The sequence below is a fragment of the Oncorhynchus clarkii genome, chromosome 4, assembly GCF_045791955.1.
Source record: "Oncorhynchus clarkii lewisi isolate Uvic-CL-2024 chromosome 4, UVic_Ocla_1.0, whole genome shotgun sequence".
NCBI lineage: Eukaryota > Metazoa > Chordata > Actinopteri > Salmoniformes > Salmonidae > Oncorhynchus > Oncorhynchus clarkii.
The window spans coordinates 20,153,729-20,166,813 of record NC_092150.1 but is presented as its reverse complement, the minus strand read 5'-3'; the positions used below and the strand labels follow the sequence as shown (position 1 = coordinate 20,166,813).

At 42.9% G+C, this 13,085-nt stretch overlaps 2 protein-coding genes across 2 annotated transcripts in view; one reads left to right on the top strand and one right to left on the bottom strand.

The window, feature by feature from the left end:
* Window positions 1-13,085, bottom strand: part of LOC139406573 (ral guanine nucleotide dissociation stimulator-like 1) — a 407,527-nt gene that overhangs the window by 367,006 nt on the left and 27,436 nt on the right. The gene's annotated exons all lie outside the window — the stretch shown is intronic.
* LOC139406574 (Krueppel-like factor 9) lies at window positions 5,818-10,095 on the top strand. The gene is made up of 2 exons (XM_071149305.1): window positions 5,818-6,168; window positions 9,518-10,095. The coding sequence occupies exons 1-2, from the start codon at window positions 5,826-5,828 to the stop codon at window positions 9,739-9,741; spliced, it is 567 nt and encodes a 188-aa protein (XP_071005406.1). The 5' UTR covers window positions 5,818-5,825; the 3' UTR covers window positions 9,742-10,095.

Here is a 13,085-nt window from a genome sequence, read left to right as displayed (position 1 = left end):
CTGGCCATAACCCGAACACTTAACCTAGGTTCATGTCCACACCCTGGCTCAACCCCAACACTGGCCATAACCCGAACACTTAACCTAGCTTCATGTCCACACCCTGGCTCAACCCCAACACTGGCCATAACCCGAACACTTAACCTAGCTTCATGTCCACACCCTGGCTCAACCCCAACACTGGCCATAGTGCTGGTTTATTGTACCCTTTTCCTACTTTTCATGCCAAGGTGCAGGGGCCTGGCTCCAGGTAGCTCGGGCTCAATTTAAACACCGGTCATGAGTAATACTGCAAGTTATCATTGATTAGAGTTATTGCCTGAATGAGAAGGACAACCAGCCAGGGGATACTGACGGTACTGAAAGTCTGACTAAGGCCAAAATTCCATCATATCACGCAGTAACCGACGATAGCTGACACCCACATAGCTGATGTTTTGGCAGTGTTGGAGGTGTAATTGCGTTGGAGTTGTCAAATCAGTGTGCAGCTGCTCTTCTGATCATTGTCACGAAGCCACACCTGCCCCTCTCACATTAGAAGTTCAGAACAAGAGAGAGAGTGTTGGCTGTATAGAAATAATGATGCTCAAATAAAAAATAATTTAACTCCATAATGACGATTTCTAAGAGCCTAATCAAGGTATAGTATAGATTACATCTCACATCCCCGTGTGAAATTTTGTAAACAAGGCTGCATGGGATTTTTCTCACAGCCATATTCGCTTCAGGTATAGGGGAGAATGGGGTAAATTGAGCCAAAGGGGTAATCTGAGCCCCCCTTGTTTCTAGGAAACCATACACACAATGTATCATTTGACCAAATATTTAGGAAGAGGTCACCATTTCCTGAAGTCTGTGAAGGAAGAAACCACATGGATAAAGTCCCAAAAATGTATTTCCACCAAGTCAAATGAATGTATTTTGTTAGAAGGTTTATGATGCTTGTATCTAAACCAAAGTATATTATTTTAAGATTGTTTTATTAATCGTTCGGTCTCTATAACCTACAATATGAGGTCCTAAACCTAGCATGAAAGTGCATTATTGTAGCTGTGTGGGCTAACATAGTCAAAATGATTGCCTTGGGGTAAGTTGAGCCAATGGAAATGGGTTAAGTTAAGCTAATTGAAGCACTGGGATATGAGGTGACAACAGGGTCTGGCCTATGTTAAAAGTGTTTTAAAAAACGTACAAAGTGTTTGTTAGGTGTTAAGCTCGTGCTAAAATATGCTTAAAATGATTAAAAGACAAAAAAGCTATTTTGATTGTGTTGAACTGTGTTTGAGAAATAAAGATAGACATGGTTTTTAAAGGAAGTGGTACAAAAGGTGTCAACTTACCTCTCCCCTAATGCTAGGGCCCCTTGTGGATTTGACAGCTCTAATGCAGTTCCATCTAGGACAAAACAAAACAACCTTTATGTGGTAGTCGGCTAACTCGGATCTGATCAAATCTAGCTCTAAATCAACAACGGCTTGGGTCACTTACCCTGAGTTCTCTGTGCATTCAATGACCATATAGTACAAGGTTGCATTCTGTTGATTAAAATACTTTGGTTCAAACGCAAGCTGTGGTTATAAAGTACTGTCAGGCAAAACACATGAAGATACTCACCCAAATAGGCATTTGCAGGCCTACAGAGCCATGCACAGAGCTTTTGGGGGATATTTATTTTCTTTAACAACACAATCACTGATCACACATTGTAAGAAAGCTAGTGCCAGTGACCTCTAGGCCTACTAACTAGAGATTATTAAAATCAGGGGAAGTGTGGCTATCAGCTGATCATAGCGAATTATGCTGTAAATCTTCTAGCTAGCTAGATATCTATGCTATCGAAACAAACTCGTTTTTACTGCTCCTGGCATCTATTTTACAAAGCCACCTGATCCCGCGAGCTTGATCGCGAAGCTGGAATCAGTCTGGTATTTACGTTGCTGACTAAACTCCACTCCATGGTGAAAGGAGTTTCTGATGAGCAGAGAGATGTGAATATAATGATGCCCTAATAATTAGATTTGTTGTCCACTCCTGCCTATTCCTCTCTCTTTAGATTGGTGGATATCTCGTTATTTTTATATTTTTTTGAATATTCGATGAGCGGTGTTGACATCAACCACCTGTATTCAATGGAGATGTTATGCTACTAGCCTCATGCCATAAATATGCATAGCCATCTTGAGAAAACTTTCTCAAAGTTTGCCGGGATGCCAAGTGTCCTACTTATATCAGTACACTCTTAACAACCTAAGTAAGTATTACGGAACTTCTATTCAATCAAATAAATCTCATGTAGCAAATAAGCCATAACATTTTTTTGTTGACCAAATTCGACACTCTCTCATTGACCTCTATACAAAAACTCCTCGCTTGGTGAGCTCTCATTGACCTCTATACAAAAACTCCTCGCTTGGTGAGCTCTCATTGACCTCTATACAAAAACTCCTCACTTGGTGAGCTCTCATTGACCTCTATACAAAAACTCCTCACTTGGTGAGCTCTCATTGACCTCCATACAAAAACTCCTCGCTTGGTGAGCTCTCATTGACCTCTATACAAAAACTCCTCGCTTGGTGAGCTCTCATTGACCTCTATACAAAAACTCCTCACTCAGTGAGCTCTCATTGACCTCTAAATAAAAACTCCTCGCTTGGTGAGCTCTCATTGACCTCCATACAAAAACCCCTTGTTTGGTGAGCTCTCAATGCCACCTGCTGGAGAAGACAGATTTTTGACCGTTATCCCTCCCACTTAGCCTCTTCCTCTCTAGCAGAGACCAGGCTTTGATAAATTCAGCTCAGACATCGATTCGCCCAAGATCAATACAAGAAAATGATAATGATGCAACGCTTACCTTGTACCTACGTTTGTCCTCTAGTTGAGTGCCTTTCTTTGTTTGCTGAAATCCATACTTTTTCCATAAACATTATCAAATACAACCACCTTTCTTGTTGAGATTCAAATGGCACACTTGCATTTGCTCTGAGTTGCCATCTAACAGCAACAGCAATCAGGGGCGGACTGGGACAAAAAATGTTCCCTGGCATTTTAGCCATACCAGCCCACCTCCCCATGCACGTGACACATAACATAGGCAGTACACTATACCAGTGACCAGTGAAAAACATAGCCCTCCACCTTTTTTAACCAGCTCATGTAAAAACACAGATACAACTCACCACTATAACGGTGGCTCTGTTACCTCCTTGTTGTGCAGTCTGACTCTGTATCTTCTCTGCTGTCACTCAGTCTGTCACTCCTAAGTGTAAATTGATATTACATATAAAGCCAACATATTAAGGAACTGGCAGTATATCCGCGTCTCTATGTTTTCTTCCTACCTTCACTCAGCACGGAGCTGTCTCTGCTAAGGCTAGTATCCTTTCCCACGGCACTGGTACAAGAAGACCATGACACGCCCCCCCCCACCCGAAGGGTTAATTACTATTACATATATAGAGCCAAAATATTAAAACTGTCAAATATTAAAACTCTTGCTCTGTTCTCCCGACCTCCAGTGCACTTGACTACTGCAGCAGCAGCAGCTGAGCTGTCTGTGGTGCTAAGCCTAGCATCACTGGGACCAGAAGACCAGGGGGCCACACTGTCTGTGGTGCTAAGCCTAGCATAACTGGGACCAGAAGACCAGGGGGCCACACTGTCTGTGGTGCTAAGCCTAGCATCACTGGGACCAGAAGACCAGGGGGGCACACTCTCTGTGGTGCTAAGCCTAGCATCGCTGGGACCAGAAGACCAGGGGGCTACACTGTCTGTGGTGCTAAGCCTAGCATCACTGGGACCAGAAGACCAGGGGGCCACACTGTCTGTGGTGCTAAGCCTAGCATCACTGGGACCAGAAGACCAGGGGGCCACACTGTCTGTGGTGCTAAGCCTAGCATAACTGGGACCAGAAGACCAGGGGGCCACACTGTCTGTGGTGCTAAGCCTAGCATCACTGGGACCAGAAGACCAGGGGGGCACACTCTCTGTGGTGCTAAGCCTAGCATCGCTGGGACCAGAAGACCAGGGGGCCACACTGTCTGTGGTGCTAAGCCTAGCATCACTGGGACTAGAATACCAGGGGGCCACACTGTCTGTGCTGGGCCCAGCTATCTCCAAGAGTAACACTTTATTTAAGGATCCGTAATAAACAGGGATTTATAAGGCATTTACAAACCGTTTGCTCATTATTTATTAATCATTACTCCTACATTTGTAAATGTTATTGAGCTGGTTATTCACACATCTATATATATTTCCTTAAGCAACCTGGTTTGTGTGCTTATTCTTTACCAGTTACTGAAGGAATGTCTACCAATGGCATGTCCATCTTTTTGTGCAAAATTTCACTGGTCACTCAAAACGTTTATAAAGTGTTAATAACATGTAAATAGCACTCACTTTAGGGAATGCAAAAATAGTTTACTAATGAGTAGTAAATTATTTGTTAATGTGGGGGTAATGATTACTAAATGGTGAACACACAATTTATAAATGCCTTATAAATGGTTTATTACGGACCCTTAAAATAAAGTGTTACACATCCGAGTTGTGAATGAATAAACACATATGTTAGACAAAGAAGAAAATCCCTGAATAAATGTTGTATATACACTGAACAAAAATATAAATGCAACATACAACAATGTTAAAGATTTTACTGAGTTACAGTTCATATAAGGAAATCAATCAATTGAAAGAAGCCCTGATCTATGGATTTCACATGACTGGACAGGGGGAGTTTTTTCCCCACAAAAGGGCTTTATTACAGACATAAATACTCCTCAGCACCCCCCCAGCCCTCCTCAGACAATCCCGCAGGTGAAGAAGCCGGATGTGGAGGTCTTGGCTGGCGTGGTTACACTTGGTCTGCAGTTGTGAGGCCGGTTGGACGTACCGCCAAATTCTCTAAAACGATATTGGAGGTGGCTTATTGTAAACAAATGAACAGTCAAGTCTCCGGTGGACATTCATGCAGTCAGCATTCCAATTGCATGTTCCCACAAAACTTGAGATATCTGTGGCATTGTGTTGTGTGACAAAACTGCACATTTTAGAATGTCCTTTATTGTCCCCAGCACAAAGTGCTGTGTAATGATCCTGCTGTTTAATCAGTTCCTTGAAATGTGGTGGATGGATTATTTTGGCAAAGGAGAAAATACACATTGAACAATTATTGTGCATTAATTCAGTGTTTTGTTGAAAAATATGATGACTTGCATTTAATAAAAAGCAGCCCGAAATGCCAGATGGTCTGGTCCATTTGTAGCCCAGCGGGCCTGTCTAACTTGAGTTTTTTGCTCAAACTGATCATTATCTGGCTAATAATGGAGGCCTCAAGGAAAAGAATGGGCTGGTGTTAGAAATGCCAGGGTCGATTTTTCTTCCCAGTCAGACCCTGCTACACCCACATTTGGTGCAATGTGTGAGACATTGAGGAAGGTTGACATTGTTGGTTTATTGCACAAGTGATAAATTTTGTATTAGTTTGTCCTGTGCCATTTAAAAAACTAGACATTAATTGTGAAGACAGTGAAAAGATTTTTGGATCCCCAGGATTTAAAACATTACAGGAAATATTGCATGATGTCTCCCTCTTTCATGCTCCTGGGGCTATGTAAAGATCTGAGTATACATTTGAATCCGACTGAAAGAGTACATTTTAGTTTTTTGTGGAAAATTAGGAGTATGCTTTCCCCCTTCCCAGATTATTTATGATAAAGTTGCAGTGTTCACCCCATCCAGTAGGTGCCGGCATGCACATCTAACGTATGTTTCAGGGACCAACATAATCCCATAGAAGAAGAAATAGAAGATTCAACATCATGGCCGTTGCCGGGGTTATTGATGAGCATGGAAGATTTCAGCCTATGTTGGCTTTGCAGGATTATAGTAATTCTTCATTTGGAAGAACTGATACAGACATCAACATCTCATGCGGGGAAGGCGGCTACAACACGATGTCCGATTCCACCAATCCAACCCCAAATTCAACACCGACGCCTGTATCCATACTCGCGCGCATATCGCTCATACCAGGTGGTGAGCGACACGGATTATCGCACTCTCCAATTGTTAAAAAGAAACGACATGTTTGTACGTTTGATGGCTGTGTCAGGGCCTACGGAAAATTGTCTCACCTGAAGTCGCATATAAGGACACATACAGGTATGTGCGAAGTTTAGCAGTTCGTTTTCATCCTGACCACACCGGCCTGGATGCGTGCGCGAGCTTTGCTAAATAAATGTACACATACATGTTATTCAATCATTTCATCCTAACTGCTCGCACAAGTCAAGGATCTTCTGTGTAGCCAAGCGCTAAAGTAGAACTTGGTTCTATTTTAAACACTTGATGTGCTGCAAGTCCTGTCTCTCCCATCTCATTGTTTTTTTAGGAACATATACTCATGCGGGTGATTGGAAGATGAAGGTCCACACTTAGGGTTGCCAACTTTCTCACTACCAAGTAAGGGACAAAAGGTGGCGTGCCAGTGCACGGTGCCACGGCGGTGTGGATATGGTGTTGTGTGAATGAGTATACAGTGTATACTCAATTGGAACGTAAAATCATTTTTATATTCCATTTAGTCTATAACTTTACTCAAACTGTATCATTATGTAAACTTGTGACTAAACGATCAAAGAAATCACAATTTGGACCTTTTACAGCAATTTCTTCCTTTTTATTCAAATGCAAAAGAGGGAAAGGAGGGGCATGAGTCACACGGGTCTTTCCAGTGATATTTTTTTGCTGCTCTTGACTGATTCAAGCAGTCCTTTGTCATTTTGTATAGCCAGAGAGAACCCTTACATGACTAGTCACAGATATTTGAAGTTTTTTTGATCAGCTCTGTGCTGCATCTGTTTCTTGAGTCTGATCATTTAATGGTCATCAGAGAGAAAATCCTCTCTACAAAGACATCTGAGCCTGGCACACTGGGGACAAATGAGACAATCCTGAACATGTTGGTTTTTCCTAGGTTTTGGAAAACTGCCACCTACTTCTCACTGGTGTATTTTGTGGTATCCTGTCTGTATTTCCTCCCGGCACAACACTCTTCATAGAGTTGGTCCACACTGACTGTCTGTCATTTGGAGGGCCAACACCACCTACTCCAGGTCAGTGAAGGAGAGCTCCTCATAGAGTTGGTCCATACTGACTGTCTGTCATTTGGAGGGCCACCACCACCTGCACCAGGTCAGTGAAGGAGAGCTCCTCATAGAGTTGGTCCATACTGACTGTCTCTGTCATTTGGAGGGCCACCACCACCTGCTCCAGGTCAGTGAAGGAGAGCTCCTCATAGAGTTGGTCCATACTGACTCCAGGTCAGTGAAGGAGAGCTCCTCAGAGGCCGATCCGTTTCAGTTTCACCATGACATTTTCCGGTGAGAAGTCATACCACTCGTCAATGTATGTAATGACAGTGTCATAGAACTTCAAAGTCCTGTTGCTGCTTGGACCTTTGTGCTGACAATCGTTTGTTCATCAGCTGCTTGTTCTGGTATCTAAAAAAGCTGTCCTGTTTCCGCTGAAGCATCTTCATTTTGGACTTCCTCGTAAACATCTGTGATGCAGAGTGTTGTTTCCTCCAGGTTTGTAACGAGTTGGTCAAAAACACACGCCACGTTGTGTAAAAAGCACAGATAAATCTCAGCAGCTTCCATTTTTCCTTGTACTTAAAAGTACTCTTCAGTGCCACAGGACAGGTCTCCCCAAGGGACACGAAGTATGAAGTAAGAGCTGGCCAGCTTTGCAGGAGACGATCGACAGCTGGATGAAGAGGGCCATCGTGTGCAAACATGTCGCAGAATTTCACACCACTCAATGTCTCAACAAAGGCAAAAAATGCACGCAGTTCCTCTCTTCGGGAAGCAGATACTGAGAAGTGGCTGTAGATCTTTAAAACAATTGCCTCAAAATCCACTGACAGCTGATCGCAGGCGTGCTTGCAGGCATTATGAGCTATGTGAGTTGGGCAATTAGCTTTCAGAATGCGATTGTTGGCACTGCTCAATAACTGGTAAACGGAGTGGTGACATTGGCATTATCTGCTGCATAGACTGGGATGTTTAAACTCCAGTTCATGCTTTTCCAGACACATCAAGCTCTGATGAACTATGCCATTTGCAGTTTCATCACTGTCTTTATAAAAGTCGAGTAACTTGCACTGCACTCCATCAGACACAGAAATATCACGCACACTGGAAACATGTTTCTAAACGCACACTGGAAACATGTTTCTAAACGCACACTGGAAACATGTTTCTAAACGCACACTGGAAACATGTTTCTAAACGCACACTGGAAACATGTTTCTAAACGCACACTGGAAACATGTTTCTAAACGCACACTGGAAACATGTTTCTAAACGCACACTGGAAACATGTTTCTATTCCCTTGTTTGAGGCATCACTGGCAACTGAGAAATACACGGGCTCACCTTCGGTCGGGGACAGATCTTCCAAAATATCCCGTATATCCCGCATTAATTGGAATCATCTCAGCTTTCGTTCTTCCCAAGTGCATCATCTTCACAACATTTGAGTTGTGAAACAAAGCATCGTTGAGCTTAACAAGACAGTCGGTACTGTTGTAGCTGAGTCCATGTTTAACAGTATGGTACACATACAAGGCCGTGATTGTCATTTTCCGCAGTAGACATCACGAAGAATGTGCCAGTACTGCTAGCACGTTTAGCTAGCATGGCCTTGTGCATTTCTGTGGATGCATGCTGAGTTAGGTCATTCCTCACCATGGCCAATTTGAGAATTCCCGATGGTATAAAGTACAGAAAGCTTTCGTCGAGTCACCACTTAACCCACATCTTTTTTTGCAGTAACTCCAGTCTTCTTTTTTTCAGGTTTATCCATATTTCCTTGATATGCCCAACTGACCGAACAACAACAAATTACTTTGTAGGAATTGCCGTATTTACACTATACTGTGATTGGATGAATATACAGGACAAGGGAGGTCCTGAATGGGACAAACCAATTTAGCCCAATATAAGGGATTCCCGGCTAATACGGGACCGTTGGCAACCTTATCCACACTCCAGTCCAGTTGGTTGCCAATGGCCTTATAAAATCCACAGAAAACTAGAGGAGAAAAAGGCTTCCCTTTTTATCTGTTGATTAATTGTCAAAGTAGAGAACACAATTTTGTTTGACTCAAAGTTGGGCAAAATTCTATAAAGATCCAGCAAAAAAGAGGAGATTGTACAAGCTAGCTAAATGTCCATGAACGCTTCATGTATTTTGACCTGTCCCCAGGTTTAAACCTGCGTGTCCTGATCACTTCAGGTGTGGATGGACAGAATCAACATGCGCCCAATGGTGGACACGCGCGCGCCTGGTGTAGTCAGCATGTTGGCCTCCATTGGTCATCTATTAGCCTACAGTCCAATGTAATGGATGACCGAGCAATCGAGGCTATGCTTACCATGTGTGTGCATCGCATACAGAGAAGCAAGTATGTTGGTTGTGAATACTAACTTTCTTCATCCCATCCCAGGTGAGAAGCCCTACAACTGCTCCTGGCCCAACTGTGACAAGAAGTTCTCGCGTTCTGATGAACAAATCCGCCACCTGCGGACTCACACGGGCGAGAAACAGTTCCAGTGCCCACTGTGTGCCATGCGCTTCATGCGAAGCGACCACCTGCTTAAGCATGCCCGCCGCCACCCTGGCTTCGAACCATCCATGATCAGCCACAAGGGTAACCCAATAATGGACTAAAGGAGCCTAACAGTACTCCTTATAGTCCAAGGACATTACAGGCTGTTTAAAGGCAAATTGGCTCTGGAAGCCAAAACAGCCAAATACTCAATCTAAACGTGAATTGATTCTCAATTGCCGTACGGTTCTAGAAACATAAATCCCTTTATTTTCATTTCACATCAAAATAATTTCACATACTCACTGTTTTAACTGATTTTAACAGTTGCAGCCGAGAGTTTTTTATTTTCCAGTGACAACACGTTTGTGGTGTCCTTCTTCCGTTTACACACAGGTGTTCGGAGACAGATTGCTAATTGGCAAAGGTAGTCCACTCGGTCTTCTGTCTTTTCTGTAAACAAGCACTAACATAAGGCTGTGTGGGAACCCTAACCCTTTTCTGTAAACAAGCACTAACATAAGGCTGTGTGGGAACCCTAACCCTAACCCCTTTCTGTAAACAAGCACTAACATAAGGCTGTGTGGGAACCCTAACCCTAACCCTTTTCTGTAAACAAGCACTAACATAAGGCTGTGTGGGAACCCTAACCCTAACCCTTTTCTGTAAACAAGCACTAACATAAGGCTGTGTGGGAACCCTAACCCTAACCCTTTTCTGTAAACAAGCACTAACATAAGGCTGTGTGGGAACCCTAACCCTAACCCTTTTCTGTAAACAAGCACTAACATAAGGCTGTGTGGGAACCCTAACCCTAACCCTTTTCTGTAAACAAGCACTAACATAAGGCTGTGTGGGAACCCTAACCCTAACCCTTTTCTGTAAACAAGCACTAACATAAGGCTGTGTGGGAACCCTAACCCTAACCCTTTTCTGTAAACAAGCACTAACATAAGGCTGTGTGGGAACCCTAACCCTAACCCTTTTCTGTAAACAAGCACTAACATAAGGCTGTGTGGGAACCCTAACCCTATCAAAAGGTGCGTATCAATTGAACCATTTGTTTTTAGAAAATTAGTTATTGCTGATATGAAAAATAGGGTCAATATGCTTCTAAAACTGTACCGCAAGCGATGTGTTAATGTTAAGACCAAGCTTTGGCGCTCTTTCCCTCGTACAGAAGACGCCTCTTGTCCAATGACTCTTGTGTAATGTAATTGAACTGGGAGTCATGATCAATGGCTACCATATTGGGGGGGGGTGTATTTAATAGAAAAAACATTTAGCAACAGTTTACTCCAAACAGAAAATGTTTTGAAATTAAAACAAGTTTCTGTTGGACAAATTCAGGTAGGCCCCTCCCTATGTCGTTCTGTTTGGTTCCTACAGTAAACGGTAACCGTTGTAAAACATTTTGCAACAGACCAAACGTTTTGCAATTGAATCCGACTAATGGCTAGACCCCTGGTCAGACCAATGGATCTCCACTGGAAGCAGAGGTGTGGGATAGAGGAAGAGGTTCTGTACCCATACCCTGGTCCCAGATCTGTCTTAAGACAACTCCTGTGACTATTGTCATGAACCCTACATTCATGTTTGGCTTGACAAGGACCACACGTGGCACAACAGAGTTGGCTAAATCACACATACAGATGGGATCAGGCTACTGTAGCCTACTTCACTCAGCCTGTCTCAGATAACTCATCTTGTATTATTGATGATCAATACCCACTGGTTAGGTTTCGTTAATGCTAAGATAATAGGTCATGTTTAAGGTTTGTACGTTTTATAGCTTTTGGTATAGTGGAGATAATAGTAAGATTACTGTGGATAGCAATTGTTTATGGAACAGTTCTTATATTTGGTAAACTTACTGCTGGTACTGTACTATAGATATGTTAAACCTTTGTGTTAAACTGAGCTCTGAGATCAATAATGGCACTAAGTGTTTTTATGATTTATTTTATCCCTTTGGTGCAAATTTTCACAACGCTTTGTACCAAACTCAAAACAGTCATCAAAAAGGCAGTTACAAAGTCTCAGCACATTATTCAATTGACTAAGTACAACGCAATCATACAGTCCGTTTTCAAACGTAATCATCTAGAAATACATGTTCATATGAAGTAATTGCCTTTCACAATGCAATGCTCACATTACTTTTGTTTAGTTTAAATACATTAAATTGACTTAGTCAGACTGCTCTTAATTGATAATCGGTAAACCTATATAATTGTTTTGAGAATAATGAATGTATGTTATACTGTAATGTAATATTATGAATGATTTTAAGTTAAAATAAATCTGATATTAAGATCAGATGTAATGCATCCCCTATACAGTAAACATGTATACAAAATGAAGTTGCTGGGGTCTTTGTGTGGTGTTTCAAACTGCTTTCTAATAGCATGTTACAGAAACGAATTATGTCGATGAGAACCTATGGCCAAATGCTCAAGACAGACTTGATTCAAACTAGTGGCTGCTAAATTTCTTTCATTTGATAATTATATCTGAAACATTGATTTTTAAAATAAATGTATTGATCGTGAAAGATGTCTTCAATGATCACACATGGGATAGAAAGATTCATTTAACATTGATAGTGCGAGTACTGCCAAATGTGAATTGTAATTTACTGTTCTGTAGAAGATTATTCAAAAGGGCAATTTGTTGCCTCCCGGGTGGCGCAGTGGTTAAGGGCGCTGTACTGCAGCGCCAGCTGTGCCATCAGAGTCCTGGGTTCGCGCCCAGGCTCTGTCGTAACCGAAAGATGTCTTCAATGATCACACATGGGATAGAAAGATTCATTTAACATTGATAGTGCGAGTACTGCCAAATGTGAATTGTAATTTACTGTTCTGTAGAAGATTATTCAAAAGGGCAATTTGTTGTCTCCCGGGTGGCGCAGTGGTTAAGGGCGCTGTACTGCAGCGCCAGCTGTGCCATCAGAGTCCTGGGTTCGCGCCCAGGCTCTGTCGTAACCGAAAGATGTCTTCAATGATCACACATGGGATAGAAAGATTCATTTAACATTGATAGTGCGAGTACTGCCAAATGTGAATTGTAATTTACTGTTCTGTAGAAGATTATTCAAAAGGGCAATTTGTTGCCTCCCGGGTGGCGCAGTGGTTAAGGGCGCTGTACTGCAGCGCCATCAGAGTCCTGGGTTCGCGCCCAGGCTCTGTCGTAACCGGCCGCGACCGGGAGGTCCGTGGGGCGACGCACAAATGGCCTAGCGTCGCCCGGGTTAGGGAGGGCTTGGTCGGTAGGGGTGTCCTTGTCTCATCGCGCACCAGCGACTCCTGTGGCGGGCTCCTGTACGCTAGCCAAGGTGGCCAGGTGCACAGTGTTTCCTCCGGCGCATTGGTGCGGCTGGCTTCCGGGTTGGATGTGCGCTGTGTTAAAGAAGCAGCGGCTTGATTGGTTGTGTATCGGAGGACGCATGACTTTCAACCTTCGTCTC